We start from the raw sequence: 25,192 nt of genomic DNA, 5'->3' as shown, positions 1-25,192 counted from the left end.
CTCTGTTTCGGGCAACCGCCTTTGCTTCGTTCCAGCCCATATTTTGGTTTCGGAGCTCCTCTATTGTGGATCTTCGCCAGGTATTGGCCGGTCTACCAACCCTTCTCTTCCCCTGTGGGTTCCATTCTAGCGCATTTCTGGCGATATCTCCGGCGTCTCTTCTCAAGATGTGCCCAATCCACCCCCATTTTCTCTTGCGTATTTGATTTATAATGGGAGTTTCATCACATCGACGGTGCAACTCATCGTTGGAGATTGTCATTGGCCAGAATATGCGCAAGATCATTCTCAAGCACTTGTTTATGAAGGTTTGGAGTTTGTGTGTGCTTGAGCTCGTTGACCTCCATGTTTCGCATCCATATAAAAGGGTGGATTTTACATTTGTGCGGAATATGCGCAGTTTTGTTCTTAGTGTATAGACGCTTGACTTCCATACTGTGCTCAGCATTCTGAAGGATTGCTGGGCTTTCTTTATTCTGTTGTTTATATCTGCGTCGGTCCCCCCTTTTATGTCAATTATACTTCCTAGATATAGGAATTCCTTGACCTCTTCTATTTCCGTATTATCTATTTGGAGTTTTAAGGTGTTGTTTGTATTTATACGCATTTCTTTTGTTTTGGCAATATTTATTCTTAGGCCAATTTTACTTGCCTCCCTTGCTAATGTTGTTAGCTGTCGGCTCACGCCTTCGAACGTATGTGACATCAGGCAGATGTCGTCGGCGTAATCCAGGTCGCTGAGGTGCGAGGTTAGTGTCCAGCGCAACCCATCCCTGTTCTGGTCTACCTTTGCTAGTATGTAGTCTAAGGCGATGTTAAATAGTAATGGGGATATGACACATCCTTGTTTTACTCCTCTGTGTATCGTAAAACTTTCGCTTTTTTCACCGTTGTGTAACACACTGCAGTTTGCATCAGTGTAGAGTTCTTGCAGGATGCTTATTATCTTTGTTGGTACACCTCGCGACTTAAGGATCCTCCATAAAGCGTCGTGGTTCAGGCTGTCGAATGCTTTCTCAAAGTCGATGAAGGCGATGAATAGTGGTGATCGCCATTCTACTGATTGCTCGATAATTATACGAAGGGTATTGATATGATCGATGCATGAGCGATTCGGCCGAAAACCTGCTTGGTTCGGGCGCAGGGTGTTTTCTATAGTTTCCGCTAATCTTGTTTGGACGATTTTCGCGATAATCTTATTAATTGTGTTTAATAGCGTTATGCCACGCCAGTTGTTACACTCGGTCAAGTTACCTTTTTTGGGAAGCTTGATGATTAGCCCTTCTTTCCACTTGGTCGGAATCTTGTTGTTGTTCCATGCTTCCTTAATACAGTGGTATAGTTCATTTGCCATCCATGTGGCGTTTACTTTTAGTAGTTCCGCTGGAACGTTATCAGCTCCTGCTGCTTTGTTGTTCTTAAGCGTCTTTATAGCTGCAGTTATCTCCGCGACTGAAGGCGGGTTCGAGTCAATGTTCAGTTGTCTACCTGGGTTATTCTCTGGCTCCCAGTTAATTGTTTCGTTTGCGCTGAGCATGTCGGAGAAATGTTCCCTCCATCTTTCGAGCTGCTTGTCTGACTCAACTAACAGGCGGCCGTTTTTTGACTTAATGAAGTGTGTGCGTGTAGAGTACTTATTGGCCAGTTTCTTTGTGAGGTTGTAAAGTTCTCTCGAGTTGTTGTTGAGCATTGCTTCTTCTGCTTGTCTGCAAATATCATCTATCCACCTGCGTTTGTCTCTTCTGGCTTCCCTTTTGACCTTTTGGCAAAGGCCTGTGTACTCTACCTGTGCCGCTGCCCTATATTCTTGCGAAAGATTTTGGAGTAGCAGGTGTTTTTTCCTCTTTCGGTCTTCTATCAGCAACCACGTGTTTTCGCTGATCCATTCTTTCCTTTGCCTGCTTTTCACTCCAATTGTTGTTTTGGCGACTTCAATGATGTTGTCGGCCATATTTTCCCATTTTGTGCTGATTTTTGGTTTATTGTCTCTTGCATTTTTTCCTTGAAGGATTTTGCTATTTGTGGAATGCGTAGCTTCTCTATATTTAGTTTTATTCGTTTCATATCGGCTGGTTGCTTGGGTACTGCTAGTTTTATTCTCAATGTGCCAACTATTAGGTGGTGGTCACTGGCTACATCAGCACCTCTCTTGTTCCTCACATCGAGTAATGACGATCTCCATTTCCTAGAGATTGTGATATGATCGATTTGGTTGTGGGTTTTTTTTGTCTGGCGAGACCCACGTTGTCTTGTGAATCTGTTTGTGGGGGAACAGCGTACCCCCTATTACCAGGTTCGCGTTGGAGCAGAACTGTGTGAAGTATGTGCCGTTTTCGTTAATCTGCCCAACGCCGTTTTTTTCCCATAATTTCTTCCAAATTCTCGTTTTGAGCGCCTACTTTCGCATTAAGGTCGCCCATGAGAATTTTTATGTCACCGCTGTTTACGTCTTTTATAGTTTTCTCGAGGATGTCATAGAATTCATCTTTATCCTCTTTAGAAGCGTTATTGGTTGGGGCGTAACATTGGATAAAAGTTACTTTTCTGAACCTGGTGTAGAATCTTGCTGTTATTACTCTTTCGTTTATTGGTGTCCATGAGATTAGACTCTTTTTAGCATGTTTACTGAGTAGAAATCCTACACCGCTTTCGTGTTTTCCAGATTCATTACCACTAAAAAGTAGTCGTTCTCCACCTTGTGTGGGATGTTCTCCTTTCCCCAACCAACGTACTTCTGATATACCTAAAATATGTAGATTATATTTGAGAAATTCCTTAGTTACCTGCTGCAATTTGGAGCTCTCGTATAACGTTTGCACGTTCCAGCAGCCGAAACGTATCTTGTGTTTAGTATTAGCCAGGGTCGTCCTCGTATTATCCGTCCGGGTTTGCTTAGTTGAAGTTTCAGTAATAGGTTTGATTTAGGGTGAGTAGGTTATTAGCCTTCTGCACCCGAGTTTGGTGCTGGGGCTGCCAGCTGGAGCGTCCAAACCCGCCTCAGTGTACCTGGATGTTTGACGATGTTGTTGATGTCCCGCACTTGACGTGGTGAAAGTGAGGTTATACCGCCTCATATTCGGTCGCCAGAGCCTCGTTTGTCGAAATCAGGGCGCACCACGTGAAGGGAGGTTGGCAGTTGGCACCCACGGCCCTTGCGCCGTGATACAATAAATAAAACAAAACCTATGCGCTGCACTATATTTATTAGCATATAATTTTCTACTTGATGAAATATTGTACACATTTCTGCTTCACACGCTCCAAGTATCGTGTATATAATTTTTGATAAAGTTTCATTTATTCACACTCACGTAAAAATAAAATCGAAAATCTGTTTACGTACGTTGTGCTCGTTTGAAACTCGTTCAGCGAACGCCGCGAGCGCTTCACCATGGATTTAAAATACATTTTTTTGCTCGTTGACTATCTTTTTTTTTTTGCCTTTGCGTTCAACGCAGGCATTCGGCGGACATAATAATAATCGAATCGTTGGCGGATATCTTGTCATGAATATCGCCGCGTGAATTACCATATTTTTTACGCCGCTTTTCCGCCACTCGCAAATTCAGACAGCGCGCGAAATAAAATTCTAAGCGGAATATTCAGTATTGAAAATTTTGCGAAATATATTTATCGGGGTTTCGCTGCGGAATGTAAAATGAATCGAACTCAACTCATTCAAATAAATTTCAATGCATTCAATTTTCTGATAGGGTTTTTATGCAGGGGCGATTTATTCAGTTGATGAAAAACAAAATTCAACACAATGTTAATCGGACAATGATTGATATTAGCGATTCTACGATTCATTACATATTTTTTAATGATTTTTTTTTTATTAGTTTTGTGGTGCAGAATATTAATGTTCTATTTTTGAGGTTTTTGTTTACAGATTTATCGTTTCCAGTGTAATTTAGCAAAAATCACGTTTTCTGCTTATTTTTTTTAGTTTTTTAGAAAAAACTTATTTGCACTAATTTCGCATTTTTTAATAAAATAGTATTTTATAATCAAATTTCTATAATTTTGTCAACGTTTTGATATAAAATCTTAATTAATTTTTTTGAAATTTTTACTAAAGAAATAAATTGGCAACTTTTTGCTTTGTAATTTATATTTTATTTTTAAAATTTCATATCTTCATCACTGGGCTTGTCATTAAACAAATAATATGCATTACTTACTTAATTGCTTTAACCATGGATAATCCCATGTGCACGGAGAGAACTGCATGGTCAGGACGTTCTTGAGGTGCGCCACTAATGCAGTAGTAACAATCCCCTAGGATTTTTATTCTTAGTTGATGATATTTCTGTAAAAAAATTAAAAAAAAAACACTCAATTTGCAAATTATTTAAAAAATATAAATTAATCAATGAATAAAATATCAACCCGTTGCAGATAATAAATATTTTCATATAAAATTTAATTCAATTTAATACCAATTTGAATATTTGACGGTGGCAATTTTCCAGCGCTAAATTAAATTATGCGTGAAACATCAAACAAAGCCTCTCGAAGCAAGGCCGTGTCATGCGTAAATTAATTAATCTCTTCTAGGTATATTTATATCTGAGAGGATTTTCGGCTTTTGCTGGAAATAATAAACAGAATGGAAGTTTAAATATTTCACAGCGTGGCCGTGAATAAATGATTACATTTCAATGTAAGTAATTTTTTGTTGTCATGACGTTTCGCATTTTACTTACGTCTGAAAGCTTGTCGAAGCGCGCGAAAAGCTCGTTGAGCATCTTGACAAGCTCCTGGGCCGAATACGTCGACGAGATGGCCGTAAAGCCGACGATGTCGGCGTAAAGTATACTGAAACAAACAAGAAATGATAGGAAAACGAAACAAAATTTCACATTGACAACGTCACAGTATATTATACGCTTTGAATATTTAAAAATTAATTTTTAGATTTATGGTATACGTATGTGGTATTTGTGACAGAACATTAGCCTAAATGATTTATCGCTGCGATTTCTCATTTCATCTGGCGATCTCACATTTACACTTTGCCTCATATTGATCTGTGATGTATATGTGTACATTGTTGATTTGTACATTTGCGCGAAATTGTACATCTCTGCGCCCCCTGACACGCGTTAATTCGTTCAATCAAGGCGCGCGCGCGTCAACGCATCAGGAAACATCAACCAAACATAAATCGATAGTGCTGCCCCGGAGCGGTAAACGAAAACTCACGGAAATTGCAAACACTACATTACCAATGTGACAATCATAAAGCTAGGTAAATTCCAGAAGATTACAAACTATTATTTACCAGGTGCCGCTGTTGGGATGCAATATAAGTTGCCTAATTAATTTTAATTTATATTTTTGTAAATTTTGTTGTTTGCATTGTTATTACCTGACATTCTCATGTCGACTCATGTAGATCTTCTTAAACTGGCTGTCGGCGCTATCCAGATCCTGTCGCATTTGCACGGCGACATGCTCCGGAAGCACTGATAACAGCAGTCGCTCCTGAAACAATTTATGTCATCATATACAATCAACGCATTCAACATATGCAAATGGAAAACAAGCAAACGCGGAAAATGAAACGCGACGCAAAGCGAAAAGAAAAACAGACAACAAATCGATCGAATCGTGTGAGCTCAATTAAAGTTCACACACACACACACAGAGACTCAGACACGCCGAGCGGGTTTATCATTGGGCTCGTCATAGAGGCAGGGCGCGACTTGTTTATTTTTTCGTTTTTTTTTTTGGTGTTGCGAAAACGCCATTCGCGCTAACAAGCAATAAATACTCATTGCTTACTGCGTACCTACTCGACTTTCGTGCAAATACCAGCTCACCACCTGCCCGCGAGTTAATGTCGAGCAAATTTCCCAAGGGACGCGATGGCGCATCCGCGTCCACATCCGTACGCTGCGAATTTTACGCAAATTGCGATAAATTTATCGGAATTTATTTACGCTTACATTCAGTGCAAATGCAAACTAATTGATTTATTACAAGTACGCGCAAACACATTTTAATTGGGAAAAACACCAATAGGGAGTTATTTGATGTAGCGCCATCTATTGGAATATCATTTGTGAAATACTGATTTTTTACTGATTTCTATTAATAAGATATTTAATTTTCTTCTAAAGAAATGTGAATTGCTAAAAATCACATCTAGCGCCATCTCGGATTCAATTATTTAGCTATAAATATGAATGAATCTCTATACTAATTTTTATCCCTTATTTAACACCCTGTAAATTATATTTTTTTATGTTTTATTAATTATTCTGCTATTCAAGGCGGAAATGTATCCAAAAAATCATAAATCATCAAAATCAATGCCGCCGTTCTTGAGTTATAAACGTTTTAACTAACCCGATTTTATTTTGTATATTTATACAGTAAAATGTCGAATTCTGTGATTTATTCCTTCATAATAAGCAATTAACATGATTTCATCTGAAGTTGGCGCTGAAACTCTGTCTTCATTAAACTGTCTAAGATTCTTAATTGTGATTGCTGCAATTAGTCGCATCGTGGCACTATGCAGCGCATTATTCTCCACAAAACTCCCTACAAAAAAATGAAAATCTATTTGTATTGCGTCCAATTTGGTTTCTTTTGTTATGTTCTGTGAATTCGCCAGGATCTGCAAATCATCGCCATTGTTTTTGTGAGCTTTTTGTTAAAGATTTCCACAAAACGAAATATTCCGCTTCATTACTCCTTAGTAAGACGTATTCTTTGACTTTGACTCGAATCCAGAATTGATGAAAGCGTAAAACGAAGAGAAAAAGAAAAAGAAAAGACAATTGTGACTACGTTTTTTTGTGCATCTGTTGGAGCTCATTAATTTTATTCCATTTTTGTTTATGATAAAAAGAAAACGAGATAAATAGCGAAATTTGTTTGTTTCTTACCTGCTCGGCGCTTTGTTCTTCGATGACGAGTTTCACTTCCAACGATTGTCTTGTTTCGAGGAACGCACGTCGTTGTTGTTTTTCTTCGACAAAGTACGCGGTTAAGCCAAGGACATTCGCTGTCAAAAGTAGAAGGATATTTGCCATGTGCTGCAAAAAAAATAACATTTATTAATATTTAAGATACAAACTCGAATCGTAAAATTCGTAAGAAGCATTTCCTTGTTTTATTATTTTTATTATTATTATTTTATCAAGAAAACATAAAAAATATCGAGGGTTTTATACCGAAACTTTCCACTTTATAAAATGAAGAAGAATGATTTTCCATTGAAGAGAAAAACGTGTTTCAACTAGTGCTCGACTTTCAAGTCCAAAGCAGCTTATGAAAAAAACTTTCGCGAATGAAACTACAGGAAAGTCAAGGAGACTAACGAATTCTAATAGCAAAACGTTTTTTTTTTCTTCTCTGCTTTGTCCTGAACTTTTTTATCTTCTTCTTTCACTTTGCGCTGCAACATTTCGCAGGAAACTCGAGGTGAGATAAAATTTCAAATTGTAAACTTTTGCAGCAAGTTTGTTAGCGTGTCGCGCATACTAAACGTTGAATTCAAGTCAACCGCGCCCGACGTATCCTTGGAAATGTCTTTCGAGGTCGCTCTCGAAGGAAACTCGTAATGTCATTACGCGAAAGTCGGTATAAGATTAGGAGAGCGACCGGATATCGTGTTAGATGCGTGTTGTGCGCGGTTTTCTGCCTCGCTGGAAGCGCAGCGACAATGCTCCAACGATTTTCACATTTAATTTTAGCGCAGCAAGCATTTTAGAGCGCTTTTTACGACGTCAAGTGAATGTCGCATTAACTAACCTCAAAATAAAAGCATATCGCCATTTTGTGCACATTAATCAAAGTTAATAAAAATACAAGCGTAACATTTTTATGGAATGTCATCACCGAAATTTGTGGAAATAAGAAAATATAAAAGAAATATTTTTCTTGAATGGAACTTGTGTTAGATTTTTTTTTGCTGGAATGTTGAAGGGAACATATGATGCAAGTATGTGTGTGACATGTTAATAGAACTCGTCGACACACAACAAACAAAAAAAACGTGAACACGAATAAAATGAGTTTCTCTTTCTGCTTTTCTGCTTTTTCGCTTATTTTGTACATTTTTCACCATTTAATTTATTTTTTATGTGTTTGCACTGGAATTTCATTTGATTTAATTAATTTTTTTGCTTGGAGTTTTGTTGAGTTGTATTTTGGCCTGTTGTGCTCACTGACAACTTGCAGATGTGAAAATGTGATGATTTGACTATATATTGTTGGAGTGTTTGTTCGAGTGGCGCACGCGACGTGTTGGTCTGCCTCAAAGAACGTCCTGGTGTTCCTCCCGAGGGTAGGTAGGTGAATTGCCCATTGTGGCTTTTCGCCGCAGTGCGAGCCGGGCGGCGCTTTTCAATGTTTACTGTGTTGGTTCTCTGGCTGTTGACTGACGCTCGTAGTGTCTGCTTGGTGAGTGTCGCTAGAGGATTGTGGGAAATTTCCTTGCAATTTCAACAACCACGCCAAACTAGGAAATCTTTTTCATGCTAGTTTCTATTTTTGTTGAATTGGCTTCAAAAAAATCTAATATTTTTTTTTTAATAAAATTTTTCTTCAAGAATTTATTTTTACTACATTAATTACGGACGTAAAGGTATAAGGCCGTGACTAAAGTACTAGAATGCCGTGACTAATGCAAATGAATTGTTGACATGTGTATAACAACGCCTAGACCAATTTGGCCAATTCTTTTTTTAAAATGTTCGTTAAAGTCCTAGGATGGTTTTTACGAAGGGAAAAATTTGAATAGTTGCCGGAAAAACCCTAAAGACAGCCCTTTTCTATAGGATAAAAGTTATTAGCAATTCTTTATATAATTAATTTGTTTAAAATAAAATTGCGAATCTTATTGATAGAATTCACACATACTATGTCTAGAACAAGAAAGTAAAAACAAATTACTTTTTTATTAAGCACTACTGGCACGAAGTTACGGGCAAAAGCTAGTTATGGAATAATAACTCTACAAAAGTTATTATTCAAAATCTACTGATAATTTTTTTTAATTTCTGGATTAGTAGATATGAAAATTTACTTTTCACACTTAGTTGACAATAGTTCTATTTGCTCTCCAAGATGTAGAAATTACAATTAGATTTCCACCTGAATTTGTCTCGCTTTCAGTCGTCCTTTGGAGTGTTTTACTCTCGACGCACGTGGAAGCGCGTGTCTAAGGTCAAGAGGTCGTGCCATGCTTTATTGATTTTAACCTGGCGGCCCTTCCTGTGCCGACAAACCCTCCTCCGGCCCTTGGTGTGACTTCCTTGACTTCTTCGTGAGTGCCTCTACACTGTACACTCTCTTGGATTTTATTTTCGTTGAGGTTACTGACATAACTAGATATCTCCCACCAAGGATTATTCATAGTTTTATTATAATATCATTATCCTTTCGGTTGAATACTTATAGTCTTCCGTTATCATAAAATCTTTTGTGGTTTATTTGCTTTTCTTGGTTTATTACGAATCGGGTCGTAAATCTTGGAAGCGACGCTTCTATTCATTAGGCAGTAGTGGTTCATCAGTCATGGCCCAACCCTCTTGTGGTTGACCTTGTCAGGCAGGCGATTTTCATCTTGATTTGGTGCTTGCCATTGTTCAAAGTCAAAATACCCAAAATGTTTGTTTTGTTTTCCGATGAAAATTTGTAGTCTTTGTGTCAAAATGAAAACACATTAGATGGTACATTATATCAAACCCAGGGAAAGCTGTAATCGGCGATAATGGTTTTGTTTTTCTTTCTTTTCGTTTTTTTTTTCATTTGCTTTTATGTCGAACAAAGCTCGAAAATTACGATTATTGCACTTTTATCTAACCTCAGACGATGACGATTCTTATTTCAGCGAAATTTATTCTCTTTGCAACGATCCGTGCGCAATTATCATTTTCACAATGTACACATTATTTAATGGAATATTCCAGGCGAATAAAAATTTTCAGCATTTGCATGCGACTGGCGTAAAACGCGATTTTCCATTTTCTCGATTTCCTCGTCGCGCCGCCAGCGCGCAGGTAATTGCGATTTTATCCTTGCTTATTTCGTCCTGTTCCTTTCACTTACTGCCACACTTGCATTCGCAATTATTCTGCGGCTATCTTTACATATTTTGCATTTTGCATTTTAGTTTCGCTTCGTGCTTCATCATTTTATCGTTTAGGCTACGGCTTAGATTTACGTGGAATAAATTCAACCCAGATTTACAAAATACGTGTATTTTATCATAGTGGTTAGGGAACTCCATTTCTATATTTAAATTTGTAGTATTTTTTCTCTAGAGGTTATATTTTTATAAAATTTGTTCTTTTCTTGGAAATTAAAATAATACTGAAAGAAAAAACGTGCAAATGTGAGTAAAGTACTTTAGTCACGACTTTAGTCACGTCCGTGATTAAAGTGCCACTTTTCATATATCGAAACCGTGAAAAACGTTGTGTTTTAAAGGTAGAAGTGGAAAACGAATATTCTTGAACTCTTTATCTAAGAACAATCGTCATCCTAATGCGCATATTGATTTTTTTGCAAATTGTTAGTCTTTCATTCAAACAATCTTTACTTAACTCTTACGATTTTTTACGATTAATTAATTTGTACAACATTTTTGTAGCTTCTTCAATTATTTTACCAAGCTTATATTGAAGCACTTCATCGACTTCCACCAATTTCCAGTTTGTTGTTTATGCTATTAAAAGTTTCGGTTTTTTGTATTTCCACCGAATTGTTGTCAGATTGTATAAACATTTTTATAGAATTTTTATTCTTGCGATCAATGTCGGATTGTGAACTTATTCGTAACTGAAAATTCTCGTTTCTTAATGGTACGCCAACTTTTATTTTTGTTATTTATCCTCTGCATATTTACTCTCCAATATTATCCTTTGGGAAATACGAACGTTCATTGCGTACTTACGTCGGTCGTGCTTGAAATATGAATATAATCATAAAGTGCTTTTATTTTAGTTTTCGTATTTTGCCCGCGAATAAAATTTGGTTTTAATGAAAATTCTCAACGAAAAGCAGAACATAAACGTTTTATTGTGATAAATTACAAGCAATAAAAGTAATAAGAAGCTTGCGAGCATATCCAACAACGCGAACTAAGTGAGTAATTATACCAGCGGCTATTTTTATTATCTAATGGCGCCATCTTAATTTTACGTTTCTTTTTACGTTTTAAATTATTATTTAATGATTAAGTGTACAAAGAATAGAAAATTCACTTCAAACAAATTTTATCAGAAATTTATGCGAATTTCTCGTGAGAGTTACACTTGCATGAAAGGAATTTCGTGAATAGTAGCGCAGAATGTGTGGAATATTCAGCGAACGGAACACGTATCCTGCATTTCCTGCTCTTGGAAAATGCAAACATTGTGATTCTCTTCAGTCTCCTATTTTCCACGTTTCGCATACGATTGCGGTGCGGCGTCCCACCTGATATAGATTTTTGCTTAACAATGTAGATACACGTAACTGTGCCTGACTCTATGCCTAGCGTGCGGAATGTTTAAAAAAAATACAAATAATAAAGGCACGCATAAAGAAAACTGAAAGGTGAAAGCGGATGTACTTGCGTTGGAATGCTGGGATCTCAATTGCTGGAATGCTTTTCATTTCACCCAGGCACACGGTATATCAGTGCAAATTGTAGTGAACTGGATAAATTGGATCATCTTATGCATCGGGTATATTTATTAATATAAGTAGTCGATTTGTTTAACAAATTTTATAATTGATGAGATTTTTTTTGCTTGAGAAAAGCCTACGTAGATTTAATAGAAAAATATTAATTTGAAAAAAAGTTCAAAAGTTAGGTAAAAATTAGGCTTAAGCCATAAAAACAAAGTCGTGTTAGTTACAGCATTTATAACTCAAGAACTGTGTGGTAGATTTTGATGATCTATGAATTATTAGATTTCTCTTTATTCCGAATAGCAGAATAACTATTAAAATATAAAAAAAATATGATTTAAAGGGTGTTAAATAAGGGATGACAATTGGTATTAGATTTAAACATAGTTATAGTTAAATAATTGAATCCGAGATGGCGTTAAAGTGCATTATATGTTCCACCCCATGACTAAAGTACTTTAGTCACGACATTGGCCGTGTTTAAAGTACCATTTTTTGTGTTTAAAAAACGTAGTAGAAAAAAAAGTTTAATTTGTATACAGATTATTTTTAGACTATATTTTTAGTTAAATCAAATTCATTAATTTGCTTAATAATTCATAGTTTGAATTCTAAATTGTTGTTAAATACTCATCGTCGAATTATATTCCGAGAGAAGTTGCAAAGTTTGCGTCTATATGCAAATTAACATTCAATTATTATAACAGGTTTAAATTACGACCCGTTCGCAGAGTGCAAGTGATGTTAGAGTTTATAGAACTGAACTAGTCGTTCAAATTCAATTTCCCAGAATCTGCGCAAATTAATTAATTAAACGTGGCATTGCGAACGCGCTCATAACTTATTTATCGACAATGGCAAGCGTAATCATGGTACTGATAATTAATTAATTTCACATCAATAGCGATGCGAATTGCTATGTGAATAAAATTTAATGTAAAATTTTTGCTCGGGGTTAAAAGTATTGTTAGAGTATGGCGAGAGCACCACCGGTGGCGTAACAAAAGGTGTAAATGTACTCGCCGGCGGCGGCCGCCGTTGATCAATAGAGCGTGGCACTAAATTTAGACATTGTACACTCGACGTGGAGGTTCGTGCGGCTGGTGGCGGCGGCGGCGTGCATTCGTCGGATGAATTCCGGCGGCCGTGGATCGGGAGTGATTCAATCGCGCGACGTCGCCGGCGGACGCTAATCGTTTAATCTATTAAAGATTAACGAGTCTAATGGACTCGTTTTCATAGCCCGGCGAGTGCGCCGTCAGGCTATCGATTACGCCATGCTGTACAGGCTCAGAAATATTTGATACTATTGTTAAATAGAAACAATAACAAGTCAAATTTAAAATGTGGAGATTTTAGAATATTAAATTATTATTTTTTCTTATTTAAAGTTGTGTTATTTTGTTTGAAATTACTTTTTTTTATTATAACGAATTTTTCAAGAATTCTATTTACATTTACTAAATCTATAATATAAAAATGAATCGCAAAATCTGTTGGTAAGCGCTTAACTCAACAGCGCATAGACCAATATGGCCAATTCTTTTTTTTAAATGTTCGTTAAAGTCCATGGATGGTTTTTACGGCGAGAAAAATTTGAATAATTGCCGGGAAAACCCTAAAAACAGCTCTTTCTTTTTAGGATAAAAGTTGGCGCGCTGAAGTGCATTATTAGCAATTCTTTATATAATTAATTTTTTTAAAATAAAATTGCGCATCTTATTGATAGAATTGACACATACTATGTCTAGAACAAGAGAGTAAAAACAAATTACATTTTTATTAAACAAGAAGTCACGGGCAAAAACTAGTTAATTGTAATAACTTTAAAAATTTTTTTTAGATTGTTTAAAAATAGAAATTAATTTCGGTAATTTTTTGCGTATACAAACATAAATTCATCTATATAAATACAAAAATATTATATTACGTATTAAGTGCGCTACGCGGCACTTTAACCACGTGTAACAACATTCACCGTCGTGTTGTTCACGTTATTTTTCTTTCTTCATTCTATTTCGACGTTTAGGTTTTTATATTTGAATTTTTGTAAAGCCCGTTACTAATGTACATTAATCACGGCTTTGGCCGTTTGCTACTTTTCGTGTCTTGAAACCTTGCAAAAAGTGGTGCTTTATTGACTTTCAGATGTAAAATTTATAGATATTAATTTAAATCTATGATACTGAGTAAAATTCATACAAAATTTCATTAAAAAGTAACTAAACCTACAAACTTTTATACCAAAGTATAAAATGTAACATATCGCACGATCAAGTTCAATTTTCCCCGTTGAATATGTATGCACATCAATTTTCGTTTGTCGCAACATGAAAAGCACTAAAAACCTCGCACGCTTTATTCGGCTTCAGCGCTCAGCGCAATATGTGTGCACGTATCGTAATGGAGGGTGAAACTGGCGCAAGGAGCGAGCGCCGCTTCTGCGTCTAGTACGCCCGGCGGCCGTCGAACAACACGACTGCATCAAACACTCGTAAAAGTGCACGAAATGGAAATTTATTACGGGCGCACGCTGCGACTGAATGCGAACGCAGGCAGCCAAACTAAAACGTCAAACGCGACAAATTATTTTGCCGCAAAAGTTCGCGTACGCCGACGACCGATGACATTCTCTCGTGCCGTACGCTTCTGTTCGTGACTGACATTATTAATACGCCTCACGACATCACATCAAACTCTCGCGTTTTCACGGTTTAGTTGCGTAATTTACGGAAATGTTGAAAAAATCATAAGAAATGTTTTGAATCGTTAAATCAATAGCTGAGCAAATAGTTAGGTTGGTAGTTTTAGTAAGTGCTAGTAGCGTGTAGGTGGCGCTACATATATAAAACAAAGTTATGTTAGTTAAATCGTTTATAACTCATGAACCTATGGACAGATTTTAATGATCTATCATTTGATAGATTCGTCTACACCACGAATAGAAGAATAATTATTAAAATATTAAAAATTATGATTTGAAGGGCGTTAAATAAGAGATGAAAATTGGTATAGTGATTCAATCATTGTTTAAGTTACATAATTAAACCAGAGATGGCGCTAAAGTGCATTATTTGCATTTTTAATTTTTTTAAAAATAAAATTGCGAATTTTATTGTTGGAATCTACACATCTACGGCGATTAGTATAAAATAACAACAAAAAATCAAAAATTAGTAGATATAAATATTAGTTTGCAGCTAGTTAGTTTCTTTCACTCACCTGATGGCAAACATGCAGCTCACTCTTCGCCAGTCCAATAATGGCCGCCAAATACATCGCGCACGTACCAATACTGAGTATAACACAGTACCGCAACCGTAACGGCAGCGTCACGTAGATTAAATAATCCAGCAGCAGCGCCCATCCCAAACTATCTCGCGAAGTCACTTCGTTCTTTTTGAGAAACAAACTGACCAGCAGCTGTGCGTTCGCCAGATGCCACGCAACATGCGGCACCGCCGGCCATATCGCGCACTTGCGCACGCCCTTCTTGCACCACACCAGCAGGCAGCAGTTGGCGGTGAGGAAGGCGCTCATCGCCGCGAACACCCACGCGTCCTGCCCGCTCGGCACGAGCAGCACGTAGATGTCGAAGAGGATCGCGGCGATGAGGAAGCACTCGATGCCGGCGCGCTTCTGTTTGATGCTGTAGCTCTGGTAGAGTTTCTCAAGGTATGGGTCGCTGAATGCGCTCCAGAGGAAGCACCGCGTGTGCATTTTGCCCAGCACGAGGGAATCTTTGTGATCCGTCGCCATTTTTATGAATTTTTTGGTTAGAAATCAAAATTTTAATGCATTTTTATTGTGGTTTTTGAGGTTAGGAATTAATCTCTTCTGGCGCATTCCTGAAAACATAGAAAAACATGATTTTTATTACCATTTCTGAGTTTTTATAGTATTTATACGTAAATATGATCCAATTTGTCTAAAATTAAACTTTTTGCGTCATGTTTGAATGTCTCCAACGGAATTTTTGGCATTTGTAAATATTTACGATCTAAAACTATATAAATTTTAATTTTTTTTTCTTTCATGCGAGTAAAGTTGGAGCAGCGGCACTTAAGTGTTCGTTAATATTTAATGATTTTAATGAACGCCTCCACTTTTGAAAGCCCGGCGAGCTTTTACCGCACTTGCGGTCAGACTTCATCTCTCAGACCTCAGACAGGAATTCAGGACGCAAAGAATTGGAGCAGAAAATCCCGTGAATATTAATAAAATTATCTCAGGCACAAATTTAAATTTAAGTGCGACGCAAGATGAATTTCTAAGGATTCCAATTACAAAATGTCTAAAAATAGAGTTTTATTGCTGCTCTAACAAGTTTTAGTTTAAATTTTCGAACTTATTTTGAGTTGTCTGGTTGTTTTTGCGTGTTAGGCTTGTGGTTTTCATTAATACATATTTTGTGAGTTTCTTGGAAATTCTCGTGTTTTTCGGGTTGCAATCAAAGCGCGTATCGTGTGGGATGGAAGATTAAGCGACAAAACGTAAATAACGCACGCAGACTAAAATTAACGGCGTTCGGGCTTGCCAACATTGCAAAACGCTAATAAATTGGGGGTCTATATTTAATTCGGGGAAATTTAATAAAATGCGGCCGCGGCTACCAAAGTTCCGAATATTGAATTTTAAATATATTTTTGGATATTTTAAAAATTTCACTAACAAAACAAAACCAAGCAAAATTAATTGCGGAACTAAATTTCAATTAGCACTTCCTCAAATTTACATTTTTTATTTTGTATCTTTGCTGTTTTTCACTTAATCAATATTATTTGATGTTGTAATTTTTGCTGATTCAAAAAATTTGGTTTCTATAAATATCTTTTGATGTATACTGTCAAATAATCATTTTGAACGCGTTGAATTTATAAATACCTAATTAATTAAACAATAATAAGTTAATCCAATTAATTTTGTCCAGCGTCGCTGTATTGTTGGCAAACAAAAGGGTTAATATTAATTATGTATAAATTAAATGCACATCACAAATAATTCGTTTAAAATTACATTCTTTACTAAATTGTTCATAAGTATTTTTCAAAATTTAATAAAAAACAATGACTTTTTAGAGATACAGATATAAAAAGTAATTTTAACAAATTGTTGGATGTACAATTAATACTATTTCAAATAGAATCTATCTATAATACAAAAATGAATCGCAAAATCTGTTGGTAAGCGCATAACTCAACAACGCCTAAATTAATTTGGCCAATTCTTTTTTCAAAATGTATGTTAAAGTCCAAGGATTGTTTTTACGGCAAGAAAAATTCATAAAATTGCCAGGAAAACCCGAAAGACAGCCCTTTTCTATAGGATAAAAGTTGGCATTGAGATTCAATCATAGTTATAGTTAAATAGTTGAATCCGAGATGGCGCGCTGAAGTGCATTATTAGCAATTCTTTATATAATAAATTTCTTTAAAATAAAATTGCGAATCTTATTGATAGAATTGTCATATACTATGTCTTGAACAAGAGAGTAAAAACAAATTACATTTTTATTAAACACTACTGGGACAAAGTCACGGGCAAAAGCTAGTATTATATATAAGTAAATACTGAATTGACTACCTTTGCTGATCCTACTTGTGCAGTAATTATTAACAACGCAAAAAGCAACTCTTGATAATTTTAGACCTTCTTGCCTCACACGCTGAAAAAAAACCATTCCAGCTGCCATTTCTAATTTGAAAACTAGCCTCAAGATGTATCGCAAGTTATAAACTCGTAAACACGCGTCCCACGTAAATAATTCCGCTGGTATATTTCGTCGGTAGCGCGCGATTCCTCGCCTTAATTCGCTAATGCTTCCCGCCGCTGTTTATTCCATTACCATATCCCCATATCGCACCGCATTATATATTATGGCGTTAGTTCTATTCGAGGTTGCGCCCGAGATAATAATGTTTTAAATATTTACAATATTTAATAAGACGAGCGACGACGCGACGCGTCGCGCATCATTATCAACGGCGCGCTGAATTAATGAGAACGCGGAAAACGCGAAAACGTGGAAAACGCACATCGCGACCGGGTGAGAGTGATGAGTAATGAATGTCGTCGTAGTCCGTAGTGGAAGCCTTGAATCTTGAAATCTACTTTAATGCAAACACTAACAAGAATCATCGCGTATACTACACAACGTGTGTTTAGAGTCGTGTGTTTTTTTTATGGACATTTAATGTCTGTACATTTCATCGAAAGCTGAATATGTTTGGACTGCTGCGTAACTACATCTTTCATTTTGGAAATTATGTCAGATGTTTGACCCTCAAATTTTTATATAATAATTTTTTTTTGGCACAAATCTTAAGAATAAATTTATTTGTTTATACTCTTGTTAAAAATTGCAATAAATTTAGTTTCTTGCATATGACATGTTGAACATACTGTATGGAATATTCGAAGGCACCAACATGTGTTTGTTTATTGATAATAAAGCGCGTAGAACGTAATTACGTAACGGCGGAATTTTATCTATGTCGTTAACTGTAGTTGGAGGAAATTTTTGGAAGTTGTAAAACATTCAAAATGTTAAATAAATTGCATTTTTCGCCATTGGTGTTTGCAAAAATCGCCTCAGCTAAATAAACCCGGTCTTAATTTAGCTCGCAGTCACATGTTACTCAACATATAAATAAATATACGACAATAATTTTTCGGTTCAAAGGCGAATAATTAGTATAAATCAGCAATGCATTATGCGGTGTATGGCATTGCCGCGCGCAATTAACTTTTAATTACCTAATAATCATTCGTGTAATTGCGTTATTCCTATTATTGCACTCGCACGACGTCGTCCACATCCGTAGCGCACTTATTTGTAATTTTAAACGTTTTTCCACACACACATGCACACATGCACATAGATAAATCACTTCATTATTATTTTTCGTAATTTACACTTGCGGATTTTTATGATGTGGTATTTATGTGGGGGGATGAAATTTTTTTCGTCGGTTAGTTTTCACACGTGAGAGCGCCCCGTTCGGTGAGCGGTGCGTATCGATTCGCACCCGGAGCGAGATTCCGGCCGGCAGGAAGCTCACGCTGCTCGTCGCTGGCTCACTGGGCGGCGGTGGTGGCGGCGGCGGCCGATTCACCCCCGGGAGCTTTCCTAGCCCGGCGCCTGCGCCATGCACGCCCACACACCATTGAAACTTTTCATCAAGCGCGCAATTTTTCGACTTTTACACACCAAAAATGATATTTTTAAAAAACAGGTGTGTTTACGTGTATGTAGGTAAAATTTTTTCTCAGCGTCTATTACAAAAATGTCACATAATTGGCACGCGTCCACGCACTGCGTACACTTTAGTCACGTTGCCAAAAATTTTGTTCTATGTAACTAAATAGCTAAATAGCGCCACTTATTACCCCGCCTCTATTAAAATCGGTTTTCTCACGTCGCACAACCGTATCAGATTTTTGGGTGCTCTGCGCGTTTGGGTTTTGTGTATTGGCGTGCGGCCGCGCGAATGCGAAAACCGCGACTAGCCGGCCGGCGGCCCCCGCGGTGGAAAGTGGAAAACTCGCGGCGATGATATGTTTAGGACCGGCGCGCGCTGACTGCAGCGCGTCGCGTGTGTGCACCGCGTGCCAATTCAACCTCTCCAACGTTTACGCTGTTATTCATGCATCATGCATGCAAACACAACTTACACGGTACACAAAGGAGTGAGGAATTACTTAGAAATGCGTTGAAATTGCGCAAAAATATCGTCAAATGCGTGGAAACAATTTTGAGTATATTTAGACGCAACATTGTGTGATTATTTGGTTGCATATAATATTTTCAAAGTATAGAAACATCAGTGGTGACCATAACCTTAGTTCTCAGCGATTGAAAATAATATTTCGGTGTGATATTGGTATTTTTATGGAAAAGCGCTGTTGTTGCACGTGGGTAATCATCATTTTAGCTGTGTCAGCAATGTTTTATCGAATAAATTTGTTGCAATTTCCCGTGTGACGCAAAATACACTGAATGTCATAAATCATCACGATTATAGCGTGACAATGGGTAAATTTTTTCCTGTTTGATTAACATTTGTTGTTTTTAATGTTTTGTTCATTTAGAAACAAGTGGAAGGCGTAGATGGTGACAGATATAATATGATTCGAATCGAAATGTACTTTTAATTGAAATTAATGCTTCAGTAAGTAATAATTCAACATTATTGATTAGATAGTGGAAAATATATTTTTTTTAGTTTATCTTAAGCATGGATTAATAGAAAATTCTCGGTAAAAATAATTTGAAATTATAAAAAATAGAAAAACAAACTTTGACAGAAGTTTTTTTATTAACTACAAATTTTCTAAACATGTATAAGAATATTTCCGTGTTAAATTAGCAAAAATTGTTTAAATGATGGTTTAAATTGTTTTTACTAAGAAAAACCCACAATAATTTATTCACATTTATTTCATTTTTATATTAATTTCATCAAAGTTAAATTTATTCGCTGTAACGATTTCATACAATTGATTATCTTCTCATTTAGTATCAATACCAGCCGTTATTTGTTTGGCCAGCATTGATTCGCTTTGCTTTCGTTCGCGTTGCTTGGCTTTGCGTTGTTCGTTGTTCTCCTCACGTGTTTTGCTCTTCTTTTTGTTGCCGGCTACGTTTGTGTGTTGGTAATCGCAGTGTGTGTGTGAAATGTGGCGATATTTATACACGTACACACAGAGAGAACACGCGTGATTCTATAAATAACGCTGCGAGATGTGATGTGCGATGTCTACGCGTTTATTTTGTTCTCGGGCCTCGGCAGCGTTGAATGCTGCTGACTTTTCGCTTTTCGCGGTCACGATGATTTTTCTACTTTATTTTCCACGCGCGTATTTACATTTCAGTTATGTATCAATCTGCAAAACTATTTATTTCCAAACAAAATAAATCGAATAAATTGGCAAAAAGTAAATATAGAGTGATATACGTACAATAAATTTGGTGAATTGCGAGATGGATTTCACGTCTTTGATGTGGGTGCGGGGATAACGATTTCGGTGATTTCCTCTTTTGTTGTCCTTTGTCCTGCGGACGTATGGACGATCGAACGGGCGACGGGTTTAATTGCGTGCACAAAAGCTTTCTCCAACTCGTTTTCTGTCAGTATGCCTATTGAATTCATATGTCAATCTCACTCATCTTTTTTTTACTGTAAATTAATTTTAAATTTAAAATTTTTCATTTTATTGTTTGACTATGTGCAAAACATGATATGACTTCATATTTGAATGCAAAAATGATTTTTTTGCTGACTGAGTGGAAAAAAAACCTTCAGTGAGGATAATCCATCGGATCGTTGCCGAAAATGTTCGCTGAATTTCCTCTTGCTTGCGAAATAAATCCGCCCGAATCACCAAATGGCAGAGACGTGGACGTGCGAGTAGAAACCTTGAATCGTTGAGTCTTTGCAACCCCTGGAAATACCCGCGCTTCTTTTTCTTATGTTTTGCCCTTCAATCCTCGCCTTTTAGTCCACATTCCACTTTGCTCTCTCCTCGCTCGTCCGTCGTGCTCCAACATTTCGGAATACGAATTTCCAACTCGTGGCGTGCAGGATTTTCGCTCGACGTGGTCGCGTAACGAATGATTTATGCCGCATTTTTTCTTTCTAGTTTTGCTAAAAACAAACATCACAAATAAATAAATATATATTGATTAAAGACAATTCATTAAAAAAGTTACAATTTTGCATGTTTAATTTGATATATTTTATGAAGGAAATAATTTGTTTGTTTGCTAAAAGAAAAGATAATATTTACGTTCCGCGTTGTGAGTCCTTAACATTGCGCGTCTTGCGTCATCTGTTGTGTGCCATGTGTCGAGTTTCGATTTTCCTATTGACTGCATCAGACTTTCGTACTCGTTTCATTTTTGTTCTCTTCCGGTGGCGCATATTTTCAACACAAGCTTCGTGTGTGTCTCACATATCATCTGTCATTCATCTCGTTGCATGTATGAATATAGTGATTTATTGTTTCTTTCGCGCTTGAATGAATTTCGCAAGTGAAGCAGAAACTAACGATTCACTCCGCAGTTGACTATAAATGAGAGAATCTAAAGTTATACGTATGCAACCAAATTTACTTACATCTTGTTTGAATTTTGAATCGTTTTTGTTTGCAGTGTTAGTACAGGTATAGCAATATTTACCCTTGTATTGTTAGTAGCCAGTTTCTATGTGACTGTATTTCCTTCGAAGTTTGATTTAATGTACGAAGTTTCCGGTTTCTACGGTTTGAGTACTACCGTCTTGAGTAGTAAGTAAGTTAGGCCCGTCGTAATAGTTGAAGTTTGTGCGTCGGCATGTTGCGGTGTTAATTTGCAAGTTTTAGGTGGTTGTAGTCGCACTTGGGTCGGCATAGGATTTTTGGGATTTTGGGATTAGAAAATAGTGTTAACTATTAATGCGTTGACTCTACAAGATACAACTAATGCGAATAACGAGACAAACTTGGCAGGAACATTGCAAAGGAGAAATCTTAAAACAATTCAAAAACTGCTCAAAAATGAAGTAAATGTGAATGCAGTTGATAAAGATGGCAACACAAGATTAATGCTTAAATCGATGACAGGACATCATGAAATTGTTCAAGAACTGATCAAGAATAATGCAGATGTGAATAAAGTTGATAAAGATGGCGACACAGCATTAATGTTGGCATCGAAAAAAGGACATAAAAAATTATTCAAGAACTGCTGCAGAATAAAGCAGATGTAAATATAGTTAATAAAGATGGCTATACAGCATTAATATTGGCATCAATTGAAGGACATCATGACATCGTACAAGAACTGATCAAGAATAATGCAGATATAAATGTAGTTGGTAAAAATGGCGACACAGCGATGATGAGGGCATCATTGAATGGACATCATGACATTGTTCAAGAACTGATTAAGAATAATGCAAATGTGAATGTTGTTGATAAATATGGCGACACAACATTAATGTTTGCATCGATGAACGGACATCATGAAATTGTTCAAGAACTGATCAAGAATAATACAGATGTGTATAAAGTTAATAAAGATGGCGACACAGCATTAATCTGGGCATCAAAATTGAAAAATTGAAATTGACTTTATCATATTTTTATATAAAAATTATTCAATCAGTAAAAAAAAAACGGAAACTGTTGACAACTTAACATGTTGAATGCCAAATTAAGGCAATCCTATTATGTGCGGATAATGCAGAAAATTAGGTGGAAGTAGAAAAACGCTATTTAGTTTATTTAAAAAGTTGTTTTGCAGTTGTATATAACATAGAAGTGACGATGGCAACTTGTCCTGATCTGAATTGATTACATATATAAAACAAACTTCTCTGCAATGCTTCCCTCAAATATTTGTAAAACACCAAGATAATTGTGGTTTATGCTGTTGATTAACGTGGTATGGCGGTGTTTCAGTATTTTATCCTCTTCATTGTAGTTTGCAATTTTTTTTAACAATTTGAAGGTGTATTCGAGATGGCACCGTTAATAACTTATCCATTAAAACAATATTTTGTCATTTTTGGAAACAGCACTGTGATTACTATTTTAACAATCTTTTAACCATTTTCGCATATTTTTTTAGGGATTTGACAATCAGAGATGGTATATTAGCACAATTAACCAAGCTTGCAATATCAAAGTGTATTGCCAGCTCTTGTACAATTTCATGATTACCATTGTTCGATGCCAATTTCAATGCTGTTTTGCCATCTTTATTAACTATATTCACATCTGCATCATTCTTTAGCAGTTTTTGAACGATGTGATAATGTCCAAACCTTGATGCCCAGATTAATGCTGTGTCGCCATCTTTATTAACAACATTAACATCTGCTTTATTCTTGATCAGTTCTTGAACAATTTCATGATGTCCGTTCATCGATGCAAACATTAATGTTGTGTTGCCAAATTCATCAACAATATTCACATTTGCATTAACCTTGATCAATTCTTGAACAATTTCATGATGTCCTTTCATCGATGCCAACATTAATGTTGTGTGGCCATATTTATTAACTACATTAACATTTGCATTATTCTTGATTAGTTCTTGAACAATGTCATGATGTCCATTCAATGATGCCCTCATCATCGCTGTGTCGCCATTTTTACCAACTACATTTATATCTGCATTATTCTTGATCAGTTCTTGTACGATGTCATGATGTCCTTCAATTGATGCCAAGATTAATGCTGTATAGCCATCTTTATTAACTATATTTACATCTGCTTTATTCTGCAGCAGTTCTTGAATAATTTTTTTATGTCCTTTTTTCGATGCCAACATTAATGCTGTGTTGCCATCTTTATTAACTTTATTCACATCTGCATTATTCTTGATCTGTTCTTGAACATTTTCATGATGTCCTGTCATCGATTTAAGCATTAATGTTGTGTTGCCATCTTTATCAACTGCATTCACATCTCCTTCATTTTTGAGCAGTTTTTGAATTATTTTAAGATTTCTCCTTTGCAATGTCCCTGTCAACGGTGTCTCGCTATTCGCATTAGTTGCATCTTGTAGACTTCTGTCTTCTACCGCATTCATGTACTGGTCAGCCATATTTGATTACAGCAAAATCTTAAAACAAATATTAAATAGTTTAATATGTTGTTCCCATCTTAAAAATTAATAATTTAATCAAACACTTTTATAAAAGACTCACCTAATTCGTCAGTGGTAATACACAATATGCAATATTGTCGTTGCTTCCTGTGAATGTCCATTTATATCAATTTGGTATCTTTGTTCAAGTGGATACATCTGTTGGTATGATTAAATAATTTTGAAGTATTTTTTGTTAAAAATAGAATTTCTTATTATTGCGAAAATTTTAAGAAATCATATTTCTATGTTTTTTTTTAGAACATTTGAAATCAACGCTTTGTATCAATGAAATGAGCTACATTTTTCTATAATTCTTAATTAAGCCGCAATTTATTAAGTATTCTCGAGATAAAGAGCGTGAGCTAAGTGACTTCTTACCAATTCTTTTTGCCCTTAATTAATTAATGATAATTGGTGATTTTAAAACCTTCCAGTCGTGCCAAAGGTTTTAATAGCAATAAATAATTTGTTAAAAGTTAACTGACTCATTTTTATTGTGTTTCAATAATTGAAAATGCGTCTTTATATTTATTGAAACTAAAAATTATTGGCGAGAATAAATGCGTCGGTAAACCACTCATGTCCGTGTGAGATTACGCGAATCGGCGTGATACTTAAGATATGTCTTTAATATCAGTCAAGATGTTGCTAGGTTCTATTATTTCGAAGAAATATAAGATCAGGCGATTTCTCGGCACTCACTCGTGACATGTATGTGTGAGTGCGCAGGACAAAGTCTATTATGACTATCATAATTACAATAAATCTATTTACATTTGATTTGTGTTTGTTATTTGATAGATTGAATTTGAACATCATGCGTCATCTAGATTTGACTTATTGTATTTTTGTGTAAATTCGCTAGTCATTTAGACAGGGTGAGGCATGCACACTTTCGTGTACGTGTCTCACACG

The 25,192-nt window shown here is 36.2% G+C and overlaps 2 protein-coding genes across 2 annotated transcripts in view; both read right to left on the bottom strand.

Moving 5' to 3' along the window:
• The window catches only part of Ac3 (Adenylate cyclase 3), a 33,326-nt gene extending 14,119 nt beyond the window's left edge, over positions 1 to 19,207 (bottom strand). Inside the window, exons 1-6 of the mRNA XM_065307465.1 lie at positions 18,397 to 19,207; positions 14,863 to 15,488; positions 6,903 to 7,052; positions 5,375 to 5,490; positions 4,710 to 4,821; positions 4,185 to 4,312 (exon numbers count right to left, since the gene is read on the bottom strand). Coding sequence (XP_065163537.1) covers positions 4,185 to 4,312; positions 4,710 to 4,821; positions 5,375 to 5,490; positions 6,903 to 7,052; positions 14,863 to 15,399 — 1,043 coding nt within the window. The 5' untranslated portion in view covers positions 15,400 to 15,488; positions 18,397 to 19,207. The remainder of the gene's footprint in view (positions 1 to 4,184; positions 4,313 to 4,709; positions 4,822 to 5,374; positions 5,491 to 6,902; positions 7,053 to 14,862; positions 15,489 to 18,396) is intronic.
• Positions 19,208 to 23,209: 4,002 nt separating this feature from the next.
• Positions 23,210 to 24,232, bottom strand: LOC135795578 (ankyrin repeat domain-containing protein 50-like). The gene has a single exon (XM_065307293.1). It carries the CDS (start codon positions 24,230 to 24,232, stop codon positions 23,210 to 23,212), a length of 1,023 nt encoding a protein of 340 aa, XP_065163365.1.
• Between the last annotated feature and the right edge of the window lie 960 nt (positions 24,233 to 25,192).

The sequence above is a fragment of the Atheta coriaria genome, unplaced genomic scaffold (assembly GCF_025399875.1).
Source record: "Atheta coriaria isolate IRGN ID8LTWV9N9 unplaced genomic scaffold, Caltech_Dcor_3.1 hic_scaffold_7_pilon, whole genome shotgun sequence".
NCBI classification, from domain to species: domain Eukaryota; kingdom Metazoa; phylum Arthropoda; class Insecta; order Coleoptera; family Staphylinidae; genus Dalotia; species Dalotia coriaria.
This window is presented reverse-complemented; position numbering and strand designations above follow the sequence as displayed.